Consider the following 24288-nt stretch of genomic DNA (forward strand, 5'->3'; position numbering starts at 1 on the left):
GCCTCGACCTGTATGGAGCTTGCCCATGCGCAGTGCTGATGCGCGCAAGGAGTGCCCTGCCACGCAGGGGTGTCCCCCGCGTAGGGGAGCCCCACGCGCAAGGAGTGCGCCCTGTAAGGAGAGCCGCCCAGCACGAAAAAATTGCAGCCTGCCCAGGAGTGGCAGCTGCACACACGGAGAGCTGACACAGCAAGATGACACAACAAAACGAGGCACAGATTCACAGTGCTGCTGATGAGGGGGCAGGGGAGGGAGGGGAGAGAAAGAAATAAATAAATATCTTTAAAAACAAAAAACAAAAACGCCCACAATGAGACTCCACTACACACCTATTAGAATGGCTAAATTAAAAAAAAAAAAGACAGCACTAAATGCTGGTGAGGATGCAGAAAAACTGGATCTCTCATACCTTACTGATGGGAATGTAAAACGGTACAGCCCCTCTGAAAAAATGCTTGGTAATTTCTTATAAAACTACACATGCAACTACCACATAACCCAGTAATTGCACTCTTGGACATTTATCCCAGAGGAATGAAAACTTATGTCCATACAAACCTGTGTCCAAATGTCCATAACAGCTTTATTTATAATAGCCCCAAACTGGAAACGACCCAGTGTCCTTCAGGGGGCAAAGGGTTAAATAAACTAGAGCAACCACACCACAGGACACTACTCAGAAGAAAAAGGAACCGACTCTGAAACATCCAACCACCTGAAAGGATCTCATGGACACCATGCTGTGTGAAAAAAGCCAACCTCCAAAGAACACATACTGCATAATTTCATTTATATGGTGGTTGCCAGGGTTTAGGGAGAGTGGGGGGGGGGGGAGGGGAAGCAGATGGTTGTGACTGTAAAGGGGTCAGAGGAGGGAGCTCTTGTGGTGACAGACTAGTTCTGCCTCTTGATTGCAGTGGTGATTACAGGAATCTACACTGTGATGAAATATCACGAAACTACATACACACATGGTGCAATGTCAGTTTCCTGTTTTGATATTGTAAGACACCATTGGGGGAAACTGGGTGAAGAGCACAGTTGACCTTTCTTATACTGTCTTTGCAAATTTCCTAGGAATCTATTGTTATTTCAAAATTTTAAATACACACATGCAGATACACATATAGTCACACAAACCCCTGGGAGCAGGGCAGACTTTTGATGGCGAGCTTCCACTCAGATGTCTCTCCTCTTAAAATGGCATACTTGCTCCCAACCCCTAACCGGGCCCCTTCATCCCCGGCTGCTGACACTGGACTTCCCTCCCCGCTGGCAGTGCTCTCGGGTAACTTTCCACCTGTCCCCTCCACCCCTTGGGCCAATCATACACTGGTTCCCCAGGGCAGCCAATCAGAGGGAGCCACCCTCCCGGCCTGGGGGGCATGTGACTCAAGTTGGGCCAATCAGAGTCCTGGCAAGGAGTTGCTCTGTGGCCGCCTTAGTCCTGGGCCCAGAGGAGGCGTTCCTGCTGCATACCTGCGGGGGCGCCACGCGTAATGTGCTCTACACGGCATTTGGCTCAGAGGGAATCAAAGGCGGGGTCCCAGAGGAGCAGGCCCTAGGAAGGAGGCACAGGCCCAAATGGCAAGGCTACAGGCGGCCAGGCAAGAAGGGCTTCTGTGCGTGTGGCCAAGCCAGGCGGGAGAGGGGCGCAGCCAGCAGGAAGGCACTGCCCGGGCACACCTGCCTCCCGCCACCGGCCTTCCTTCCCAGGGAGCCTGAGGGCCTCAGGTGGGCCGGCAACTCGGCCACGTGGCTCCTACCACCAAGAAAGCCCCAGGGTGCCTCAGCACCCAGAGCAGACCCAGCTCCGTCAGGGGTGGGATCCCAGCTCCATGCTCCAGGGGAAGCCCTCTGGGCTCACCTGCCCTCACCTGCTGCGGCCATCAGTGGGAGGGGCCAGAGCCTTAGGCGGGGGCCGGGGAGAGGGTTCCCCTCACAGGGAGGATGGGACGGAAAGGGGCTGGAAACAGGGTCCCTGGGAGGCCAGAGCCCCTGGGGACAGGCCAGCGTCCACTTGGGAAATTCGGGAAGCGGCGGGAGAGGGAGCTGAACCCAAGTGCCAGCCGGCTGTCTGTCCGTCAGGGCCTCTGTGTCGTGCTCAGGGCCCAGAGCCTCGTGAGGGGTGGCGCGCCGCCAGCTCTGCCTGAAAACGCTGAAGCAAGTGCCGTTTGTTTCTCCTTAGGTCCCAACACAGACACGTGCTGTCACGCGCGCGCTCTTGCTCACTCGATCTCACCTGTCCAGGACGTCAAAGCTGAGCAGGGCTGGCCCTGGCAGAGTGGTCCCCTGCCCTCACTTGGGCACCTCGCCCTGCTGGCCCCAGAACCCGGCTTTCCCCTGCCCTGTTCCTGGCTCCCAGCCTGCTGTCTCCCCGGGGCAGCCAGGCCGCGCCAAGGCTGGGCTGTTTTGGAAAAGTCCTGGGAGGTGGCAGAATGTGCGGTCTGCGTGTTCCCTCCAAACCGGCGCCCCGATCGCTGGACAAACAGCGTCCGTGTTTGCCTGTCCACAGCGACCTGTGTTCGCCTTCCAGGGCAGGGGATCCCAGGGCCAGGCGGCCGTCGGGGGGACGGGCAGGCAGGCAGATGGCACCCGCCTGCCGGGGACACCAGGGAGAGGTGAGGACTTAGGGTGATGACAGGGCCAGCCAGCTGCCCAGGAGGCCTCCCTCCACGTCACCCTCACCTCTGCTGCCATGCAGGACATGCCACCAGTAGAGAGTGTTTACACTGAAAAAATGCTCCCTTCCCCTGGCATGTTTTCCGGTGGGAGCGGGAGCTTTCCATCGCTGCTGCTTCCTGACCCTGGAGGGCTGAGGGAGCCGCTCTGAGCGGGTGCTGGGAGGGGACAGGTGGCTCTGGGTCCAGCGCAGGAACTACCGCCTGCTGCTGTGAGGCCCTGGGTGAGTCACTGCCACCCAGAGCCCAGATGCTGCTTTGTCTTGTGGGAAGCCGAGGAAACACCCCTGCTCTGACTCGGTCCTTGGCACCACACTGGACATCCCTGGTCTCACTGCTAGAAGCCGCGGCAGGATCCCTCGACCTGGCCTCACCTCTGGGCCTTTGTGCAGAGTTGGGCTGTGAAGCTTCCACGGAGTGTGATAATCAGGAGAGGAGACAGGGGTTCCAGTCATCAAATAGGCTTAGGGACTACTGCAACCCGTGTTCCCCCAGTGCCACCCAGCCCCCTTAGAGAAGCACGGGGCACCTCTGAGGCTCAAGGCTCTGAGAAGTCCTGCAGTACAGAACTGGCTTAACTTTAACCCTTTTCCTAAACTTCTTTGATCGTGGATTCTGTTTGCTCACACGACACCCAGGAGTCAGGCTTTGAGAACTGCCGGTGTGGGGCCTGAGGCTGAAGTCAGAACTGAATCTGCTCCCCAGTTTGCCACGTGGCTGGCGTCAGTGTCCTCGCTCAATGGATCAAGATGGGCTCTGAGGACAGGGCCTTTGAGCGCTGGGTCGGCATGCGCAGTGCTGAGACACCCGGTACAGCCAGTCGTGGTCACACGTGGCCAGTGGGAGCCCCTGCCTCTCCGTGGGAACCATCTCCCAGCAGGCTTCTCTGTGGAGTGGTTGACCAGTCACATCTTTGTCCTCCCGGGAGACCTACCTCTTAGGACACTGCCCCAGGCATCTCTGCTCCTACACAAGGAACTGTGGGCTGGGCTCCCAGAACAAAAGTCTGAGAAGAACCTCCTGACCGAGAGGTGGGACTGGGTGATGCCGAAGCAAACGGGGGTTGCAGAGAGGGGGCCCTGTTGGTGAGGCTGAGAAGGGCAGACAGCAGAGAGGCAAGCGAGGCGAGTCCCCATGCTTTATTACGGAAGCCTATAAAAAAGCCACATTGAGTATTTCCAAAGTCACAAAAATGCACAACATTCTTTTTTTTTTAATATGCAACATGGAATATTATATACAGATTAAAAACCACATGACGGCAAACACGGCACCAGTTTCATATATCAAAACAAAACGCACAAGTGCTTTTACAATATTAAAACAACTGTGATAAAAACATATTAATATTTTGAGCCAAGTTTACAATAGAGGGAAAAATTCATATTTTACTAAATAACAAATATTTAACAGCAAAAACTTTATACTAAATATCTATTTTGAATTATAACAAAAATAGTACTTATAATAGTTTATAAAGACAGACACAAAATTATAACATTTATGGAAAAAAAAAAAAGGTTTTGTGTATAAAATAATATTATAGCCATCTGGGCAGGGGCAGGGTGGGTGCCCAGAATACAAACGCCAGCGCCCAACATCGAAAGTGCTTCAATCTGGAAGCCCGTGGCAGAAAAGAGTTTTGTGGGGTTTTGCTTTTTTAATTAGTCAAGTTACAATAGTTAGGAATGGTAAGTGAGGAAACGTCACCCGCTAACGCTGCCTCCCTAAGACACACACACAGACGCGCAGACGCAGACGGGAACCGACCTCCAGAGGCCGCCACGCCGGGATCCTCTGTCGGCCAGTCAAGAGCTTCCTTCCTTCCCTCCTCCTTGCCTCTGAGACCCAGCGGGGCCAATGCCCCTTCCTTCCTCCGCTTCCCGCCGCCGCCCCCTCCCAGGCAGGCCACCCCAGGGGAAGGCGACCGGGCCTGCCAGAGCCCTCCAGCCCCCCGCGCCTCCACGGGTGGCCCCGCCGAGTTCTCCCTCCCCGCTCCCCGCTCCGACACCGACCACAGCACGCAGGCTCAGGGCGCGGGCCTTCTCTGTCAGGAACACACCCTGCAGCTCTTCTGCAAGCTTTGGTGAGCCTTTACGCACTTTTGTCTGCCTTCCAGAATTTGGGGGGAGTTCACTTATTTTTAGGTTTTTAATTATTTTGGCCAGTAACGTCTATCGGTCCTGACTTTCAATAGTGAAAAAGGAGGCAACATACACACGAATGGGGCTATGAGAGAGCCTGGACAAAGCCCCTCCGGGGCCGCGCTGGGCGAGAGCCCGGGCTGGGTGGGCGTCTGCAGAGCGAACCCCCCACGCCAGGGCTCCGGTCCCTTAGGAGGGTCAGCGCGGATTCGTTCTTCTTCTGGGTGCTTTTGATTTTCTTATAAAGAGAATTGGCTACTTTTATAACACCCAAAACCAACAGAGAAACACGGAGAGCAAATACAAATCTGAAAACAGACAAGATGGCTTGAAGACTCAGCAAAAGCCCCTGAACCCCCCCAGGAGACACCTCCAACTGCCAACACGCCAAACGCCAGGGGTGGCCGCGACTCCTCGCCCAGTCACCCAACTAGCCAGTTTTCAAACAAATCCCTTCTGACTCGCTCCACGTACCCTCGCCTCGGCCCCGGCCCAGCCCCTCGCGGCGCCCTTCCGCTCACCTCCCCCTTGCTTTCTTCTCTTCCCCGCGCCCCAGTGGGGCTAAGCAGACAGTGGCACAGAGGGGGAAAGGGACTTTCAGGACACCTTTCCAAGGGCTAAGGACAAGGGACGAGGGCTGGGCAGGGAAGACGGGGCCCTCACTCCCCGTCAGAACGAAGAACCCGTATCCCCCCATACTCACTGGCTGCAGTGGGGGCCAGGGGGTGAGCAGAGGCCGAGCAGGAGACCATGGCAGCCTCCCAATTCCACACGACCGGGGGTTTTTAACCGAAGAGGGAGGGTGGCAAAGGGCCATTTTCCCGTCTCTGCCAGGGGACACTGCAGGGATGCCAACCTGGGAGCGAGGCCCGAGGTTCAGCCCCCTCCGCTCAGGCCCCTGGGAACGCTGCTCCACCCTGGCCTGGGCGCTGGCTCTGGGAGACCAGCGACCTCCTTTCCTCCTCACTGAAGTCCTGCCTAGGAAGGCTGGGACAGAGGCTAGGGCACGGGGAGGCACTTGCTCCAGCAGACCCTGGCAATGGGAAGATGTGGCCATACTAGTGAATAAATATGGGAGGGGGCAGGAGCCCACGAGCCAAGGGCCTGGGGCAGAAGTGGGGCAGGGGAGGGGGCTCTGGCTCCAGGCCGCATGGTGGGGAGGTGGGGGTGTCAGTGCCTGGGCCCGGGGCCACCTGGGCGGGTGCTGGGAGGAGAGGGTCTGGGGCTCCTTGCCCCAAGGTCGGGGAGAGGAAAAGTAGCAGCAATAGGTAATTTCAAATGTCCAAACTGGCAGGGGGGGGCCTCCCCAGGGCTGGCTGTTTTGAGGGTGACCCTGCGCAAGAGAGAGCCGCAGGAGGCACCTCTTTTGCTTCCCTCCCCCCAGCCACTTGACCTCCCAAGGAAATGGGGGGAAGGGGAGCCACTGGGGACATCTCAGGCAAACACTGCAGCACAAGCGGACTGACGCGTAACACTGTGACGGGCGCGCAGGGTCCCCAGCTGTGCCCTGGCTGTGGGAACCGGAGAGGGGCTGGAGCCAGGGGAGCCCCCCATCTCCAAGCAGGGCGGGCCCTGCTGGCTCTGGGGAGCGTGGCCAGGGATGGGGCAGAGGAGGGCAAGGTAGGGGGGGCGCTCGCCCTGCTCCAGGTCCCGGCCCTTCCCACACACAGGTTTCTACCTTCCGCCACCCCCCACCCGCTCGGCCCGCTCCGGGGACACCGCGGCGGGCGGGGGCGGGGGCGGAGGCCCGGTTAGACGGTGGCGCTCAGCATGGCCTCCGTCTCCGGCAGGATCTTGTTCTGGTTGGAGTCCAGGCCGAAGAACTTGACGCTGAGGCCGTCCACGGGGTGCAGGACGGGGACCAGGGTGATGCGGGGGAAGGTCCGTGTGGCCAGCTCGAAGCGGCTGGTGCTGGCCAGCTCCACCGCCAGCACCTTCAGGAACAGCTTGGCCAGGTGCTTGCCCAGGCAGGTCCGCACGCCGCCGCCGAACGGCAGGTAGTGGAAGCGGCCGTCCTTGTCTTCGCTGCGAGCCTGACTGAAGCGGTCGGGGTCGAACACGCTCACGTCTTTGAACACCGGCGCCGTGTCGTGGGTGTCCCGGATGCTGTACATGACGCTCCAGCCTTTGGGGATCTGGAACCCCTGGAGGGGCGAGGGGGGCGGAGGGAGGTGAGAACCGGGGCCTCCTGCCAGCCCCGCCTCCCCCTACGTTCAAGACCTGCCTCTTTCCAGGTCCCCCTGGCCGGCCCCCTCCTCTTAGCGCAAATCCAGGCTCTAGTGCACAGTGGTCACCGGGCAACTGCACGGGGGAGGCCCAGATGGTTCCATCCCGAGGGGCTGCCGCGCCCCCATCTGACTCAGAGTTTGGGACCCATGAGCTTGAGAAGCACCCTCCACCCCAGCAGGGCTCCCCTGGGCCGGCAGCCTCCCGCCCCAGGGCCCGGGCTCACGTCGAGCTCGAAGGTCTGCAGCACGGTGCGGTAGCCGCCAGAGATGGGGGTGAAAAGGCGCATGACCTCTTTGATGACGCAGTCCAGGTAGCGCAGCCCGCTGAGCGTGTCGAGGCTCAGGGTGCCCTCGCAGGGGCAGCCCCCGCTGTGCAGGATGCTCTGGGTGCGCAGCTCCTCCCGCAGCTTCTCCAGCACGGCAGGGTGCTTCAGCAGCTGCATGATGAGTGACGTGCTGGCGCTGGCCGTGGTGGCGTAGGCGGCGAAGATCAGCTCCAGGGTCCCATCCTGCAGCAGCAGAGAGGGCGGTGTGTGGGCCACCTGGGACCGAGCCTGGGGACAGCTCTACTAGGCCAGGGGCCCCGGGTCATCTGCCGGTGTCCTGCTGTGGATTCAGCTTCCCCCATGCTCACACGGTGGGGGCATTCGGGGCACGATAGACCCTGGGGTCGCCGGGCTGTCCCCTGCTTGGGCAGCAGGCGTGGTGGCTGCAGTCCTGGGCAGGGCCTGCGGGAAGGGCCACTTCTTGCTCGCTGCTGGGTTCCTGGGTCAGCCCAAGCAGGCCTGATCAATGCACAGGAGCTCGAAGAAAAGAACCAATCCCCCAGGGCTCAAGGGGGTCACTGTGTGGGCGAGTGGGGGGCTGCAGAGTCTAGAACCCAGGCCTTCCGACTCCAGTGCCAGCTCCTTCCTCTACTTCCCCTGAGAGGGAAGCCTGCGAGGGCCCAGGGAGCAGGCAGTGCTGGGAAGGCTGGGGGTGGGCCCCAGGGGAGTCAGGCTCCTGCAGGGTTCCGTGGGGAGCAGGACCCCTGGGCCTCAAGGGCCCAAGGAAAGGCCCCGGGCAGGGACCTAGGTCTCTTACGGGCCACCGCACCATTTACTGGTCCCCAAGCTTCTCGTGAAATGGGAACACTGGCCCCTTTCTGGCTCACCAGAAAAAAAAAGCCAAAACCAAAGCATGGAGAAGCAACAATAAGGGGATGGGGAGTCTCCAAATGAGCTGGGTGACCGTGCTGGCAGGAGAGAGGGTGCGCAGAAACGGGCAGGGGTGAAGGACCGAGCCTCTGGGAGGCGAGCAGGGAAGCCCTGCCTAGAGCCCCCCCACACCTGGCTTAGCCGGCCGCCAGCCCCTCGACAGGTGCCAGGCAGGGGAGGGTGCCATGTGCACCACGTTGGAAAGGCCCGTGGGGTGGCAGGAGGAGGGCGGGGTCAGGGCTCCCGGGCTCTGCCCCAGAAGTGGGGCCGCCCCCGCAGCCAGCTCCTTCCCCTGTGAGCTGCACGTCCTCAGGCCACCGCGGCTGGCGGGAGGACGAAGTGAACTGAACTCGTGGAGGCTGGGCCCGGGGGTCCCCCTGACCCCGTTCAGAGGTTTCTGAAGGGCTGTACTTGCTTACGGCTTTTAGAAAAGTACGAGCTGGGCGTTAGCACAGGACACAGCCGCGCGCCATCCAGGCGCCCCCTGGCCCGGGACCAACGTCTCGCTCAGCGCCCTCGCCCCATCCACCGGACCGCTCTCCGCAGGGGCGGGACCCGCGCCCTCTGCCTCAGGCCCCGCCCCCAGCCCGGGTGCCCGGATGGAACCCGGATGGTGCAGAAGTGGCGCCTTCCCCCGGCCCGCCGCCCGCCTCACCTTCAGCTCCTGCATGGTCATCTCCTTGCCGTGCTCCTTGCTGCTCTCGATGAGGATGTCCAGCGCGTCCAAGTAGTCCTTGCCCTGGGTACACTGCAGCTTCTCCCGGATGGCCTTTTCCAGCCCCTTCTGCAGGATCTGCCGGGCCTGGATGCCCTGTGGACAGAAGGGGCATCACCCACAGAGAAGGGCGGGTCCCCCCAGGAACCCCCAGTCTGTGTGTCCTGCGTCTGTCTTGGGGGCCAGCCCCAGCCCCCCTCCCATCTCCCCTCCGCGAGCCCGGTGCTCACCCGCCGGTAGCCGCTAAAGGGCAGGTCGACAGGCAGAGAGAAGACGTTCTCCATGAACTGCTGGTAAACCTCAAAGAGGTGCCCGAGGTCCTCCTCGGGGATGGTGAAACCCAGCAGCACCCGGATGGCCATGCGGAAGGTGAGCTTCTGCGCCTCTTTGTACACGTTGATGGCCTCGGGGTGGCTGCTCCAGGCGCGCAGCGTGTCCTGGACCACCAGCTGGATCTTGGGCAGGTAGCTCTCCAGGGCCTCGTGGCTGAAGATTTTGGAGAAGACCTGCGGGGCAGGGAGGCGCCGGCTCGGTCAGCACAGCCCAGCTGGGACCCCAGCAGCCACCCCCCATCTCACCACCGGAGACGTCAGGTCCTCACCCCACTCAGCACCCCCCAGCCAGCCACAGAGGCAGCCCTCGGAGCTCCCTGACACGGTCCCCTCGCAGGTTCCCCAACGATGAACCCCCATCCTACGTCCTGGGTCTTTCGGGGAAGCAAGGGAAGGAGAGGATTAAAACACAGTTCATAAGCGTTTTTATTCAAAGTCCAGACCTTCTGCACAACTCAAAGGGTGGCCTGAGCTGTCATCTCCTTCCTCCAAGAAAAGTCGCTACCCCAATGACAAAGCCTTGGGGACTGGGCAGTTCGGCTGCCAAGAAGTCTGAGGGGCGATGTGGCTGCCCCAACTGAGGGAGCAACACAAGAGGGGTGGGCGGGGTGGGGGAGGCAGCCCTTCTCTGCAGGGCCTATTCTCAGTTGTGTCTCTGCGAGTGCCCAGGTGAATGGCTGGACAGAGGGAGGCCGGAGAGCAGGGGTTGGCTTTTCTACTCCACTGATGGGAGAGCACAAGAATCAGAGGCCAGACTGCAAGCAGGACTTCCCAAGAACCAAAACCGTTGTCCCTGGGAAACCTCTACTGTGTGGAGACTCCCGGGAGCTTATTAACAGCTGGGCCACTGCATGACTGCAGCGCGGCTGGGTCTGCAGCAGCAGGATGGCCGCAGTGGCTTTCCACCCCGGAGGATCACAAAGACCCACAGAAACCCCTTTAATTCCTTGCACCATCCACAACCATCTGTTTCCCCCTCCCTTACCCTCTGCCCTCCTGACTGGCTCGGCGGCCCCCCTTGCCGCCCTCCCCTCTAGGTCGCCCCGCACGTGTTCTTCGGGCCCCTGCCCACGGTGTGTAGGAGAGGGGAGGATGTTAGTTTATTTACTGGCGGCCTCTGGGCCCCACTTGTAACCCAACCACCTCCATCCCCCACAGAATCCAGAGCAGAAGCTGGAGGGGGGGGAGTGTACCCCCCCTGCCTGTGACCAGGGAAGGCAGAGGGGACGGGCCAGGCGACAAACGTTCCTCTCCCCACCCCCACCCCATGCAAACCACACACACGCGTCTGCCCTCCCCGCCTGCCCCCCCAACACAACCACCGCACAAACTGTAAATGTGAGAATTTCCCCTGCAGTCAGCTCCAGGAGGAAAAGGTAACATTTTCCTGGCCTGGGCCCTGCATGGCTAATGGGAGGGCTGGTTTGCAGAAATAACAGTGCTGGCCCTTCACTGGCCCAGCCGGGCCTCACAATAGCACTTTCATTCCGAAATTCCCGGTGGGCAGGGGGGAGGGGGAGGGAGCCAATGAGGGCAGGGAGGCCTGCTCTGTTTGGGGCCCCTCCTGCTTCGGAGGGGCAGCTGAAAGGTGGAAGGCTGAGGGGCGGTTGCCACACCTGGCCCGGCTGTGGGGGATCCGGGGAGTTTCTGGAGGGGGGAGGGAGGGACATCAGCAGGGCTGCCTACCTCGGCCCCCTCCCTGGCGTCCTCAGGACTCCCAAGGTTCAGCTCTCCAGGCCAGGGTCTTGGGGGGCGGGAGTGGGGACCCTGGCCCCAGAGCCTGACACCAGCCAACTAAGGTCCTCTACGAGCCAGTCAAGGGCCCAGGGCTGAGGAGAAGATGGTGCCTGGGGGCTGAGCAGGCTCATCAGGGAAGGAGCTGGAAGCAGCTCCGAGGGGAGGGTGGGGGTGTGAGGCCAGAGCCGGCCAGCTCAGGGCAGACCGGGGGTCCGGAGAGGGGGCAGGGGCTGGCCAGGAACCCCAGGTGGCAGGAGTCCTGGGGCCTGAAGGTGGGCATGTGGAGAGGAAGGTCCAGAGGCCACACCCCCAAAGCCAGGGCAGCTGGGCACTAAGTGGGGTGTGGGGAAAAGACAGGCGGGGCTCCCAGAAGCCTGAGCCTCGACCCCCATCACCTGCCCACTTAGGTCACCTGCCCACTTACCGTGTGATCAAGGCCCAGTCACTGCCCGCTCTGGGCCCAAGTCTCTGCATCTGTACAATGGGGAGGTAGAACCAGGCGACCGCCGGATTCCCTTCAGCACGCAGGGCATACACACCCCAACGTCCATGATGCTGTCCCCCCAGAGAAGCCTGGAAACAGGCCCTGCTCCAGCCCCTCGCCTGGCCGGAGCCTGCCACGCTCTCCCTCCCGTGTGGTCACACGGGCTACAGTGGCCCAGGAATGACCGTCCCATGGTTCCCAAAGAGGGGGGCCCCCACTGCACCCCAAGTTCTGGCCAGATGGGGCCCAGGGATAAGCCCTGCCTGCCCAGGCCCGCGGGTACGTTCCCTGCGCCCTCTAGCGATGGCCGGCAGAACTGCTCCTTCTCAGGTCCTGGGGCCAAGGAGAGGGGAGACAACCCCCAGGAGAGCGGGGAGAACGCCGGGGGGCCTGGGACTGAGTGAAAGGACCCCAGGGCAGGGGGTTGGGATGACCCAGAGGCCCACGCCACCCTGAACCTGCAGGCCAGGGGCCTCGGGAAGGGAGCTGAGGCCTTTTCTTGACCCAGCCTTGGACTCGCCAAGTGACCGCCAGCTGCTCGCTGCCCTCTGTGGGGCTCAGTGTACCCAATGGCTTCGTGAGGGTCCAAATGGACGTTCTGAGGTCCATTTCTCCATGGCCGTCCCATGATTCTCCCCTCTGAGCACAACCTTCCCAGAGCCCCTGAGCCCCCGAGGTGGGGAAACTGCCCCACGAGGAGCCACGTAAAGGCGGGTGGTGGGCACTGCAGGCCCAGGGTTTTCCTCGGACGTCACCGAGTCCATGCTCCGGCCTCCGGCCAGTCACCTCCCAGGCGCCAGGCAAATGTCAGGCCTCACCCTGGGGCCTGAGCCCAGGGTCAACAACGAGGGCACTTCCCAGAGCCCGGGCAGCCCAGAAACCCACTGCCCGCCAGGCAGTGGGCAGGCAGGCAGAGGCGGGGGTACCCGCCAGCGCAGAGGGAGGCCGGGCTGCATGGGGCTGAGGGGGTCTGAGGCTGCCGCGTGCTGGCATCAGGCCACGGGCACCCCGGGAAGGTGCCTGCAGGGCTGGCGGCCCCTGGAGCCGACTGCCCTGACCGCAGCTGTGTAACAGAAGCCAAAGCAGCTTTGTTTCCCTCTGGGGCTTCCCTCGGAATTCCCAAAAGTGAGCCAAGAATGCCAAAGGTCATCGGGAAGCAGCCCAGGTAGAGCCTGCAGAGGAGCAGCAGGTATGACTTGTCACCAGGGCTGGTGCCTGGGGACAGTGGGGGCAGAGGGTCACAGGGACACCTGGGCACTCCCTGGCTCTGGCCTACCGGAGCCTCAGAGGCACAGGCCAGGCGGGATCCTGTCCTGAGGGAGGTCCTTGGACAAACACCTTCTGGGCCTCAGTTTCCCCAACAGTGCAACGGGCTTTAAGGGCCCACTTGCCTGGTTCTGTCTGCCTGGAATGTGACAAATTCCAGAATGAAGGTCTCTGGGGAACCGCCAAGGGGTCTGTCAAGGTTCAAGTTCCCTGTAATTGTTTCTACTAGTCCTACTTCCCACCAGTCAGGCGCCCCTCACCACTCCCACCTCTCCCTTCACCGCCCTGGGTGCTGAGCCCTTCTCTGCTGGCAGCCTTGGCTGGACAAACGGACAGATAGCTGCTGGGTGCGGGAAGAGCTGGCAAGGGGACCCACTCCCCGGGAGAGTGACTCAGACTGGGAGGAATGGAAGTGGCTGCCTGGGAGGGGTGGGGGCCTGGGCAGGCCACGCGGCCAAACCACCCGGGCCGAAGCCTGCGGAGTGGAAAGAATAACACAGGGCGGGCAGCCTCAAGGCAGCCGTCCACACAGGGGTGACGCCAAGGTGTGTACTTTACACTCGAGTAAGGAGGGGGCACAAGAGAGGACGTCATTTTCCCAGCCGCCCGCGTTTCCACTGGACCTGGACTTCGCGCTGGCTGCCTCCCGAGCCAGGCCCAGACCACCCGGCCCTGTCCGCACCCCCCGGGTTCCCAGCGCCGCCGCGGCCGGCCGTGAGAGCTGACCGCCTGCTCCGCTGACTCCAGCTCTCACCGTCTCACTCCAGCCCTGAGCCTCCAACTCCCCTCACTCGTCCACACCCAGCAGAAGCTGGGGACGTGCCGCTGGGCAGCAGGATCTGTGAGCTCTTCCCTCCTCCAGCCACAGCACACCTCCTCAGAAATCCGAGGTCAGGGACAGAAGGGTCCTCGGGGGTCACAGAGTAGAAAAGAGCAGCACACCTACCAGCAGTCCCCGAGCCCCCTCCTCCCACCACCCCAAACCACGGCAAGGGGCCACCAGCCCTGCTTTTATCTAAGCGCCCTGAAGGGCCCCTTCTCCGAGGCCCGAGTTTATTCTAAGGGTAAGGGCCGCTATTCCATCTCTTTGGTTCGTTCTCGGCACTTCTCAGGCCACTCCCAGCCCCGCGTGGGGGGCCAGGATGGGTACCGCCGCTGAGAGGGAGGCTCGGGGCCCGAGCAGACCCGGATCAGTTAGAGTTAGGAGAGGCGAGGACACTGCCCACCAAGGCCACGTCCGCCTCCCAAGCTGGGGAGACCAAGCAAGCACATCGGCATCACAACCTTGGCCCCCTCCCCGCCCTGGGAGAAGGACGCTGCAAGGAGGGAAGAGGGAGGGGTGGCCCCGGGGCCACACCTGCCCCCTGCCTGGCACAAGGGCAAGCAGAGGGAGGCACCCACTCCCAGGTCCGCGGGAGCCGCTGTGGCCTCCCTCCCCCGCTGACCTTCAGAGAGATCCGCTCCTGCCACCCGCCCCCTCAGTGGCCTCTGCGCCCACCTGCAGGTGCTACAGTAACTTTTGGGTGAAGGATTGTGGCAGAACAAAGGCTCTGTGCCGATGCCAGAGCTCCCCTTCAGCAGGGCCGCCCACAGCACCAGCTCTGCAGCCAACGCCGCTTGGAGCCTCTGTGCTGAGCTCAGCCTGGTGGACGGAACCGTGCAGAGGTGGTGCGCTGGCTCAAGGCCCTGAGACCCGGTGGGTGGGCCGGCCTCCCCCCAGGACCCTGCAACCAACCAGGAGCCCCGGCCCCTGCCTTCCCTGCTCTGGCCTCTCCACCCGACACCAGCCCAGGATGCACAAGGTTTCTGAGAGGAATGCAGGCCTGGGGCCTGGCCCCCACGCCCACCCCCGCAGGGCCCAAAGGCCAGGTCAGGGAGGGGAGGTGGGCACTGCCTGCCCCACCTCAGCCAGGGCCACAGAAGCCCCTGAAGCCAGGGCTCTGAGTTGAGCGGGCATGAAACCACTCCGGGGTCTCCCAACTCCAGGCGCTGAGGCTGAGCCAGCCCGGGGACACTCTCTGTGTCCCCACTGTCTCGAGGGCCCTAAAGCTGCTGGCCTCTTAAGGAGAAGAGGGCTAGTTCTATCTCCAAAGGAAAAAAGGAAATGCCGAATTCTGGTTGGGGGGGAGGGGGTGAGCCAGAGCTGAGGAACAGAGAGAAGCTGGGGAGGAGGGGAGGTGGGCTCCTGGAGACAGCAGGCAGGGACAGTGCCAAGCAGCGGCAGAGGGCTAACTGGGGCGTCTGAGGATTCCAGACCTAGCCATGGGACTCGTCTCCACATCTCTGACATCCCTTCCCCACCCCCCTCTGCTCTTCGAGGGCACCTGAGCCTCGGTTCACACACAGATGAGGAGCAGCTAAATAGGTGGGCCCAGGTCCAGGGCTGGGGGAGTCTGAGGCCCTGGCCATAGGGACACAGGCCTGGCTTCCGGGGGTGGTTCTGTTAGGCTGGGCAGGACCTTCTGGGGCTCCTGGCTGGCAACCCCACCCCTCCTGGCCCTAGACCACCAGGGCAGACACCAGGAGTGCAGCCACGGCTGTGAGGAGACCCTCCCAGCACATCTGGTCAGACCTCCCAGAGAAGGGGTGGGCCACCGGCCCCAGTGGAAACAGTGACGCTCCTACTTCCCCGCACGGGGCCCCACTTCCTGCACGGACATCCCCACCAGGCCAGACTCTGGCCCAGCAGCCAGCTCTCCAAGCGGGTGTGGGCTGCACGCGGCGTGGTGAGCGGTATGGGGCAGCCCCACCCCGCCGGCTGGGGTGCCCTGGGCCCGGCCAGGCAGCCTGGCCATTCTCTCCAGGGTGAACGTGCATATTTGCAAACGGTGCCCCTGAATGTTTTCTCATCCCTCCGGTTAGCCCCTGAAGTTCTGCAGGGTGAGGACCAAGTTTCCCGCTTCTAGATTTGCACCTAGCCCCAGTCCTTCTCAGTAGTTCGGTAAACTTAAGTTTGTGGAACGTTAATTAGGGAGCTCTGGGGAGACAAGGATCCTTTTGTCCAGCTGACTACTAATTTTCCACACAACCTACACGGCCCCGCAGCAGGCACACAGCAGGCCCCCGGCATTTGGTACCCAACCTTGGTCAGGGTGAACCAGCTTCCGGCTCGTCCCCACCTCCAAGGAGCTAGAAAATAAAAAGCACCAATGTCTAGGGGCCCAGGGGCCTGGGGCCTGGGGGCGCGCCCTCCTCCCTTGCCTGTTCCTCCAGCAGGGCTCACCTGTGCGAGCCCTCCCCCTTCCCTTCCCCCACAACAGGCCATCAAGGTAAAAACCACTGGGGCTTTCCAGGCAGGCCGCGTTTTGTCCCTTGGAGCCAGGCCTGGACTAGTGTGGGCGCAACCTCAGGTAACAGCCTCGCCCCTAGCATCTGACCCGGGTCTGGGACCAGCCTCCTCCCTCCCCCCAGGCCCCACCCACCCCAGCTTCTGGCAAGCCAGGTGGGCAGGACTGAGTGGAGTCTGCTTGGTGGCCCAGAAGCCACCCTTCCCTGGCGGCCTCTCCTGCCCTGCCCGTCCTGGCTTTGCTTCCTGACCTGGTTCACATCACTCAACCTGTCTGACCCTCAGTGAAAAGGGTGTGATGACAATTCCTTTCCTGCCAAAGCTTCTAGAAGGCAGAAAAGAGGAAGCAGCCATATCCTTTGGCACTGAGGCCTGATGCTGGATTTCTCATTCTTTGGAATAGGCTTTTGTGGGGTAACAAAGACCAAGGAAAAAAGAGCTGCCCCACACATTCGAGGAGCCCCGTTGCTGAGCATTGCAGCCTCCTCAGCTCCTGGACCGACACCCGCATCTGTGCTCCCTGCTCTGACCTCAGGAGCCTAAAATAGATGCTTTACCGGGACGTGTGTGGGGACACGCGGGCATTCTCCGTTTGAGTTTTCCTTCTCCTTTATGTCCGCCACGGAAAACGACCCCTCACAGGGAGTTCAGAAGACATCAAACACACGAGGCGCTGGCGTTTGCACGACTCCCCGCCCCCACCCCGTACTCACCAAGACCACCTCCCACCCAGACTTCTGGCAGAGGCAGGCTCCCCACCTTAGCCCCCTCCCCGGGTCCCCGCCACTACTCGGGGAGTTCCGAGCCTGCCTTGCCTTTCCTTTAGGTTTCAACCTGGTGAGTCCTCTGACCCAGTGGAAAAACTGCAGGGAGAAGAGGTCGCGCCGCATCGGGGCTGGCAGCCGGGAGGCCGGCGCCCCGCCCGCCGGCGGCGGCTCAGCTTTCGGGTTACTGCAGTTCAAGCAGCACGTGCAGCCCGCGCTCGGAGACCGGCGGCGGCGGCAGCCGGAGGGGGCGGGGAGGCTGGCTGCGTGCTCTCCCGCTCTTCTTCTCCGCGCCACTTCCAGTCGCGCGGGAATCCACAGGATAAACCCCCACCTTCTCTTCCTCTTTCTGGGAGGCGTCCCCTTGGGTCCCGCGTACGCGCCTGGGCTGCTGGCCCACCCCTCGCCCAACCCCCGCTGTCCCGGCTGGTGCGCACAGTGGCCCGGGTCTGTCCCCATCCCTCCCGGGGCCTCCAGGTGCCCCCAGGCTTCCACGCCCGCCCGCGGCAGCCTTTGAAGTCGCTTGAAACCACCTAGGACGCGAAGACCAAGTCTGACTTTAGAATAAGTCGTCACTAATCCTGAGAATTCCCGGGGGAAACGCGGGGGCAAGGGGGGCGCCGGGCACCGGGCCGACCCCTTCGTTTTCCTCACCCAGTGCCGTCTAGCCAGCGAGGACAGGCGTGGGACGCTGCCGCCCAGCCACAGCCCGGCTCTGGCGAAACCACCCCTCAAACAGACCCCACCGCTCGGACTGGGGGGCGCACCGCGCAACCGGCCCGTGCAGGCCCCAGATCCGAGCTCGCGGCCGTCTAGGCAGGGAACTACGGGGTTCCTCGAGGGGGTGGGGGTTCCAGGGGAGCCCGCCTCGGGGCTCCACAAGCTCCTGAGGCCGAGGGGCGTGCGCGGAAGGGGAGGGCCCGGACGCGGTCGCCGGGCTCCCGACCGAGCCCTTACCTTGCGCCTGTTGCGGTGGATGTCGCCGATGGAGTTGGCCACCGTGTTGGGGCCCAGCAGCATGCGCGTGCTGCGCGGCCACTCGGTGCTCACAAGGTGGTGCTCGCCCATGAGGATCTTGCGCACATTCTCCGCGCCCGTCACCCGGATCAGCGGCCGCCCCAGCAAGTGCGTCTTGAACACGTTGCCATACTTCTCCCGCCGCGACGACTGGAAGCCGGAACCCTGCGGAAGGCAGAGGCGAGACGGCTGTCAGGTCGCACGTCCCCGGAGGGGACGTCCCCGCGGCCCGGCCTCGAGGCCCCGCTCACCCGCCTCCCACCCCCACGCACGCGCGTGTGCGCGGATTTTCTTTTTTCCGAGCGTGCCCAAGAGCTAGGAAGCCCGACTGGAGGATCGTAAATAATGCAAGGCGGCGGGAGGCCCCCGGGCACCCCGCGGGGTCGTGTTTTTTAGGAATGATTTGCGGGCGGGAAAGGGGATCCCGGGCGGCTGAACCCAAAGATCCAGCCTCCGCGCCCCTCCTCCCAGCCCCCCGCCCCGGCCTCGCGCCCCGAAGCCTCTCGGAATAAGTATTTCCAGGCTCCGGGCCATGGGCTGGCGAGACCCCGCGGGGTGGACGCAGGCCAAAGATTATTTATAGCGGCGAGCGGTGCGTGCCCCGGGGACGGCCGCCACAGGAGGGAGGCTGGGGGGCTCCACCGGTCTCCGAGGTGGGCCGCGAAGCGCCCCGGCGGCCCTGGGAGGGCTCGGCGGGTTGGGGTCACGGGCCGCAGCGGCGGTTTCCCTAAAGCCTTGTACCCTGGAAATAACTGAGGCGCACTTTCGTCGCCGCCCTGGAGTGGGGGCACCGGAGCGCGGAGGAAGGCGCTGGCCGCGGGGCGGGCCCGGCGGGGCGGGAGGCGCAGGTAACCGGATCCCCGGCCGCGGCGCGAGCCGAGGCTGGCGAGGCCCCGGCCCGGCCCCGGCGTCCATCCACAGGAGCTGGCGGAGTCGGGCCCCGCGCAGGCACCGGAAACCGAGGGGACCTCCGAGGGGCGGGGGCAGGGGCGTTCCGTTCACCTTTGACGTCGGCGCTCGCCACCCCACCCCTCGTTAACCCTTCTCCCGCCAGGGCCGCACCGGGGTTGGGGGAGAGCGGGCCGCCACCTGTCCGGCCGCCCCCGCCGAAGGCCGGGTGGACGCGGTCTCCAGACCTATGGGGTGCACCTCCGAGGGGACAACTCGAGCCCCGTGTTTTTTCCGGGCTGCTCCCTTTCCTCACTCTCCTTCCTTCCACGGAAAGCTCTTCTCCAGCTACAAGTGTCCACACCCCGGCACTGCCGAAAAGTGACTCCGCAGAAGCCGGACCCCTAATCACTTTTCCACATGCGCCTCGGGCCCGGGCGCGCGACCGGGAGCTGGCCGGGAGCGCCCGCGCCGCCAGGAGGGGGGCCGGGCCGGCGGGTGGGGGGTGGGGAGGCGCCCCACTCCGGGGCTGGCGGGTCGCGGAGCGCTCCCCCCACCGTGCAGCCCATCTAGACGGCGTCTACCCCTTTAAGGGAAATCAAGACGGGAGGGGGGACGCGACAGAAAGGGGGGGCGAGGAGCGGGGTTCCCTCCCTCCTCCTGCAGCTCCCCGTCTCCCTCGCTCCGTCTGCCTCTCGGTCTCTCCTCTCCTTCTTTTCCTCTGTTTTTCTTTTCTTTAGACACAAAAGTTGGGTTGTGAATTTTCCGAGGTCGCCGCCGCCTCGCCCCCCCCAACCCCGCCTCTGATCTGCCTAACTATAATTAAAGTGCGTTTTTTGTGGCATTAATAAAGAGTTATTTGTCCGCCGTTTCCACGGTCTTCACAAAGAGGACTTTCATAGTGGCGGCCGCGCGGGCCGCGAGTCCAATTTATACAAAAATGTTGTATTTTTAGCCCTGGGCTCTGTTTAGATGGCGCTCGGTGGAAACGGAGAGCCCTTGGAGGTCTCCCCGTAAAATCTGATAAATGACTCCGAAAAAATAAAGCTGGGATTCAGTGGGCTCCCCTTAACCCCTTGTACACACACACCCACCGCACCTTTTCCTTCCCACCGCGGGGTCTGAGGCTCCGGGAAGGATGGACAGGGAGGCGTAGGCCTGCTACCCCCTCCCCAACTTTTGGGCTGCTTGGACGTGGAGCCCCAGGGCCCTCGTGAGATTCGAAGAAAAGGTCAGGGGGACATTGGGTGGCGGGCAGGGAGAGGTCAGGGAACAGGGGCGGGGGGCGGGGGGGGGCGATGACACACCGCGGATTCCGCAGATTGGCCCCAACAAGGCGGGAACCGTTGCCTCGGGAGTGATTTTATTTCCTAAATTCTCGGCGAAGGCCTGAACACCGCCGCAGTTAACCCTTCAAGCATGGAAGAGGCTCGGGGACTTCCTTGCGGGGGGATAGCCCATGGGTAGACGTGAACCCCACTCCCTTGCACGGACAAGCCCCGAGAAGAGATGGACCGACTCCGGGGACGTGGGAAGCCCACAGGGCGGAGGAGCCCCGCGTCCCCCTCCCCGGCCCCGCTCCGCTGTCACTTGGCCCGCGGCGAGGCGGGGCGGGGTGAGTGTGCGCGCGAATTGCACGCGTCTGTTAATTTCAAGCCAAGCTTTCGCTCGCCTAAACCCACACGGGTCCCCACGGCTGCCTCACCTTCCGCCGCACCTCTCCCGTGCCGGGCTGGCTGTTCCAGGACAGCCGTCCTTTTCCTAACCCCCGTATCAGCAGCCGCCGGCCAAACACGCGTGCACTCGCACACACAAGCGCGGCTCCCGCGGCTACCCCAGAGGCGACCCCCCCCCCCCCCGAAAAAAAAGCCAGGGTGTATCAAATTGCAAAAGCGATGGTCTCGCCCTCGAGGTTAATTCCCGGTTAATCTCCCCATTACCTACCTGGGTCTGGTCTGCGACGCGCCCCAGCCCCATTATCCCCAGCGGTGTGGGGTTTTAAGGCGTCTAACCACCAACACACCCGCATCCCCTCCATCTCACACCCACCTCTCCCAAGCTCAACTCCAGGGCTAACCTGCCCCCACCCAGTAAGTAAATAGACCCTTTTCCCCGAAAGCCAAGAGCCCTCGTGTCTCTGGCTTCTCATTTTCCTTGGGTTACCTCCTACCTTCCCCGCCACAACACACACACACACTTGCTCGTCCGAAGACCAGGACAGTTTTACCAGGCGCAGAGGACTAGGCGGCGGGAATCCAGCCCGGGTCTTAAAGGGGCAAGTCGGGCTGCCACTGGCTGCCCACCGCAGTGCTCGGCTGCTGGGGACACCGCCGACGCCGCCGACGGCGACTAGAGCCTAGGGCCGGGAGGGGAGCGAGAGCTCCCCTGGGCTCGCGCCGCACCTGGAGCCCCCAGGGCGCTCCGCACACCCCTGCTCGGTGGCCCGCGGCTGGAGAAAGTCACTCTTGGGAGCCCCTTCTCGTCCGGGAAGCCCTCGTCTTGGTGCTCTGAACCTGCGCGCCTGGCGCCAGCGGGCTCCGAACCGCGCCGCGGGCGGGTAGGGGAAGCCCGGGCGGAGCGGGTGGCGAGGAGGGAAGGGGCGGGGTGGGGGCCAGGGCCTGCGGGCTCCCGGCGTCCCCGCGTCCGCCCGCGGCGAGCCGACCCCGAGAGCCGCGGAGCGAGCGCGCCCTTACCTGCAGCAGCCAGTGGCCGGTCTCTCCGATGAGCGGGAAGCCCATGGAGCCCTTGGGGATGGGCAGTTTGCAGCTCTTGTCGCGGGTGGCAGCCCAGCGTAGCTGCCACAGCTGCTGCGACACGGCCAGCAGCAGCGTCACCGACACCAGGCACGCGGCGAGGGTGGCCAGCGCCGACACCAGCTCCGAGCCCTCAAAGAGCATGTTGGCGGCTGCTCGGGGGATTGGCTGTGCCGGCCGCCGCGGGGGAGGGGAGGGCCTGGCGGGAGGGGACCGGAGCGGCGGGGGAGGGGAGGCTGCGGCCGGGGGTCCTGGCACCTCCAGCCGAAACCCAGGAGGAAGGGGCCGAGGGAAGGGGAATGGAGGCTGCGAGGGGAGCGGAGAGAGGGAGAGGGGGGAAATGCCTAAAAGAAGAGAGAGGAGACACAAGGCGACTCGAAGTGTAACTTTGTTTGTTTGTTTGTTTGTTTGTTCCTTTATAGCGGGCTTGGGGCTGCTCAAGGGATGGTGCGATGGAGCCTGGAATCAAGCTGGTGGATGCGCTCTCCCCGCAAGCATCACACTGGGAAAACTTTGGAAAACTTTGCCCAGCGGGCGCCTCTCTCGTAAGCCCCTTCCCTGGCTCGGAAAAAAAAAGGAGGGGGACAGAGAGCTGGCGGAGAGAAATGCAATCGATGTCTCAAAAGCTTTCCCCCAGCAAAAAAAAAACAGGAAAAAAATCCTAAGTCCCCCAATTCCAACAAACCCAGAAACTTTGGGGGCGAGGGAGCAGGCTCTCCAGCGGAGGTGATGGAGAGGCCGGAGCCCAGCGCCCAAACCCCGAGTCACCGCTGCACCCCAGAGGCGGGCGCGGCGGGCCAGGCGGCGAGGCGGGCGCGGCGGCCCGAGTGCGGGTGCGGAGCCGGCGAGCCGCGGCCGGAACGGGACGCGGCCGGCGACAGAGCCCCAGGCGAGCGCTGGGGCGGCGGCGGCGGCGGCGGCGGCGGCGGGCGGGAGGGGCGAGGCGGGGTGGGGTTGGGGGAGGAGGTGGAGAGCCCGAGCTGGGCTATTGGATCAATTAAGAAAAAAGGCCTTCGGTCCGGGGACGCGGTCTCTCCGCTCCGGAGTTGCTGCTGGGGGAAGAGAAATGGGGGGTGGCGGGGGAGGCAGGAAGGCAAGGAGGAATGAGAGAGGGGAAAGCAGGAGCAGGGCTTCAGGGCTGGTGGTTTTAAAAGCTTCTCTCAATGGGAATTTGAGTACCAGCGAGGCGATGCGCGTGTTTATATAGAGGCGGGAGGCTGCGCCGTGGGCGCCCCGCCAGACCCCCCCGCGCCCCCCCGCGCGCACAAAGCTGGAGGCGTGGTGAGAGGCCGGGCCCGCGGCCGGAGCGTGTGAGCGCGGCCGCCCTCCCGCCCCGCCCCGCCGCCCGCCGCCGCCCGGGACCCACTTGTAGCCGCCGCGGGATCAAACTCCGTTCACCTCTCGCCTCCTCTTCCTGCTCGCCGGCGTCTCGCTGAGCCCTGCACCTACAGACGGACGAGATGAGACACGCGCGCGCACACGCACGCACACACACACACACACACGGGTGCGCACTCGCACAGTGCCCGCTTGGCTGCTAGGCTACCTCCCTCCCTCTTTTCCTCCCTCCTGGGTTCCCGGTCCCCTCCTCGCGCTCTCGGCCGTCCCGCGAGGGCCGTCGCTCCCGCGGTCGAGGTCCCGGCGAAAAGCCCCCGATCCTGGGTCTAGGGTCCCCGAGTTCCGTTCCCGCGGGACCCCGCCCGCTCCGAGCTCCCTTGATCCTCCCGTTCGCCACTCCCAATTCCCCCTAGCCTGGGGGTTCCATCCCTGGTCTCTGCACCTCCAAAGCCCGGGATGCCTCGGTCTTCGGTCACCTCCTCCGGGGGGTCTTACCCTCCAGGACCCCGAGGTACCTTCCCTCTCCCAGCCGGCGTCCCAGGCCTCTGGCGCTGCAGCCGCTTCGCTCGGGCACCTCGAACCCAGCCTCCCCCCCCCCCCCCCCCCCCAGCTTTGTAGCCTCTGTCCGCCCCCCGCAGCGTCGGAGGACCCTGGATGCTGGTCCGGTCGAGGGATCCACGCCGGGGACAAACGCGGCGGTCCCGGCACCCAGAGGCGGGAGGAGCCGGGCACAAATGAGTAAATAAGCACGCCAGGGGAGCGCGGCCACCTTCTCAGCGGCCGCCGCAGAGGGCCTGGCGCGCGTGCCTGTGCGTGGTGTGCGTGTGGCCCCGGGCCGCACCTGTGTGCGCGGGCGCCGGGGTCTGCCCGACGTCGGTGGCGCCGCGCGGTGTTCTGCGGGCGTGTGTGCTGTTTGTGCGTCCATGTGTCTGTCATCTGGAGAGCCCTGCGTGTCTGGAATACACGCAGCTATGCATTCCAGCCCTGACGTCTGTCTGGTCGGTGCCTGGCGCTCCCCCGCCCTCTGTCCTGTCCCCCCATTCCCCTGCCTGCTTTTCACCCTCCCTCTCCCCGCAGGCGACTGATTGATATCCCACCTTTAGTGTGGCGTGTGCGTAAACGAAACTGGACTCCCCTTTTAACACCTCCCCCACGCCCTATACGATTTCCATTTTAGAGTTCACTAGAAGAGAATGTGTGTGCACGCGTCTAAAGTGCGCGCGTAAGTGTCGCCCTGCGAGCGCTCGGCTGGATGTGACCGGGGAAGACGTCAAGGCTGGTCCCTGGTTCCTGGTTCCTAGCGCTGGGGCCTCTCAGCTCTCACTCTCGGCCCTGGCACCCCACCTGGTGGACAGTTGTGGTACAACAGATTCAGGGGGACACAATTCCTGGCAACCCCTTCCCCCCAATCCCTCTCTAGAAAGAAGTTAGCTTCAAATGGGCTTGCTTTTAGGTTCCC

At 63.3% G+C, this 24288-nt stretch overlaps 1 protein-coding gene across 1 annotated transcript; it reads right to left on the reverse strand.

Moving 5' to 3' along the window:
- Window positions 1-3805: 3805 nt before the first annotated feature.
- Window positions 3806-21722, reverse strand: CYP26B1 (cytochrome P450 family 26 subfamily B member 1). The gene is made up of 6 exons (XM_004465486.5): window positions 21432-21722; window positions 17791-18015; window positions 9195-9470; window positions 8905-9060; window positions 7278-7562; window positions 3806-6969 (listed from the first exon to the last, which is right to left on the reverse strand). The coding sequence occupies exons 1-6, from the start codon at window positions 21633-21635 to the stop codon at window positions 6577-6579; spliced, it is 1539 nt and encodes a 512-aa protein (XP_004465543.1). The 5' UTR covers window positions 21636-21722; the 3' UTR covers window positions 3806-6576.
- Between the last annotated feature and the right edge of the window lie 2566 nt (window positions 21723-24288).

The sequence above is a fragment of the Dasypus novemcinctus genome, chromosome 17 (genome assembly GCF_030445035.2).
Source record: "Dasypus novemcinctus isolate mDasNov1 chromosome 17, mDasNov1.1.hap2, whole genome shotgun sequence".
NCBI classification, from domain to species: Eukaryota; Metazoa; Chordata; class Mammalia; order Cingulata; family Dasypodidae; genus Dasypus; species Dasypus novemcinctus.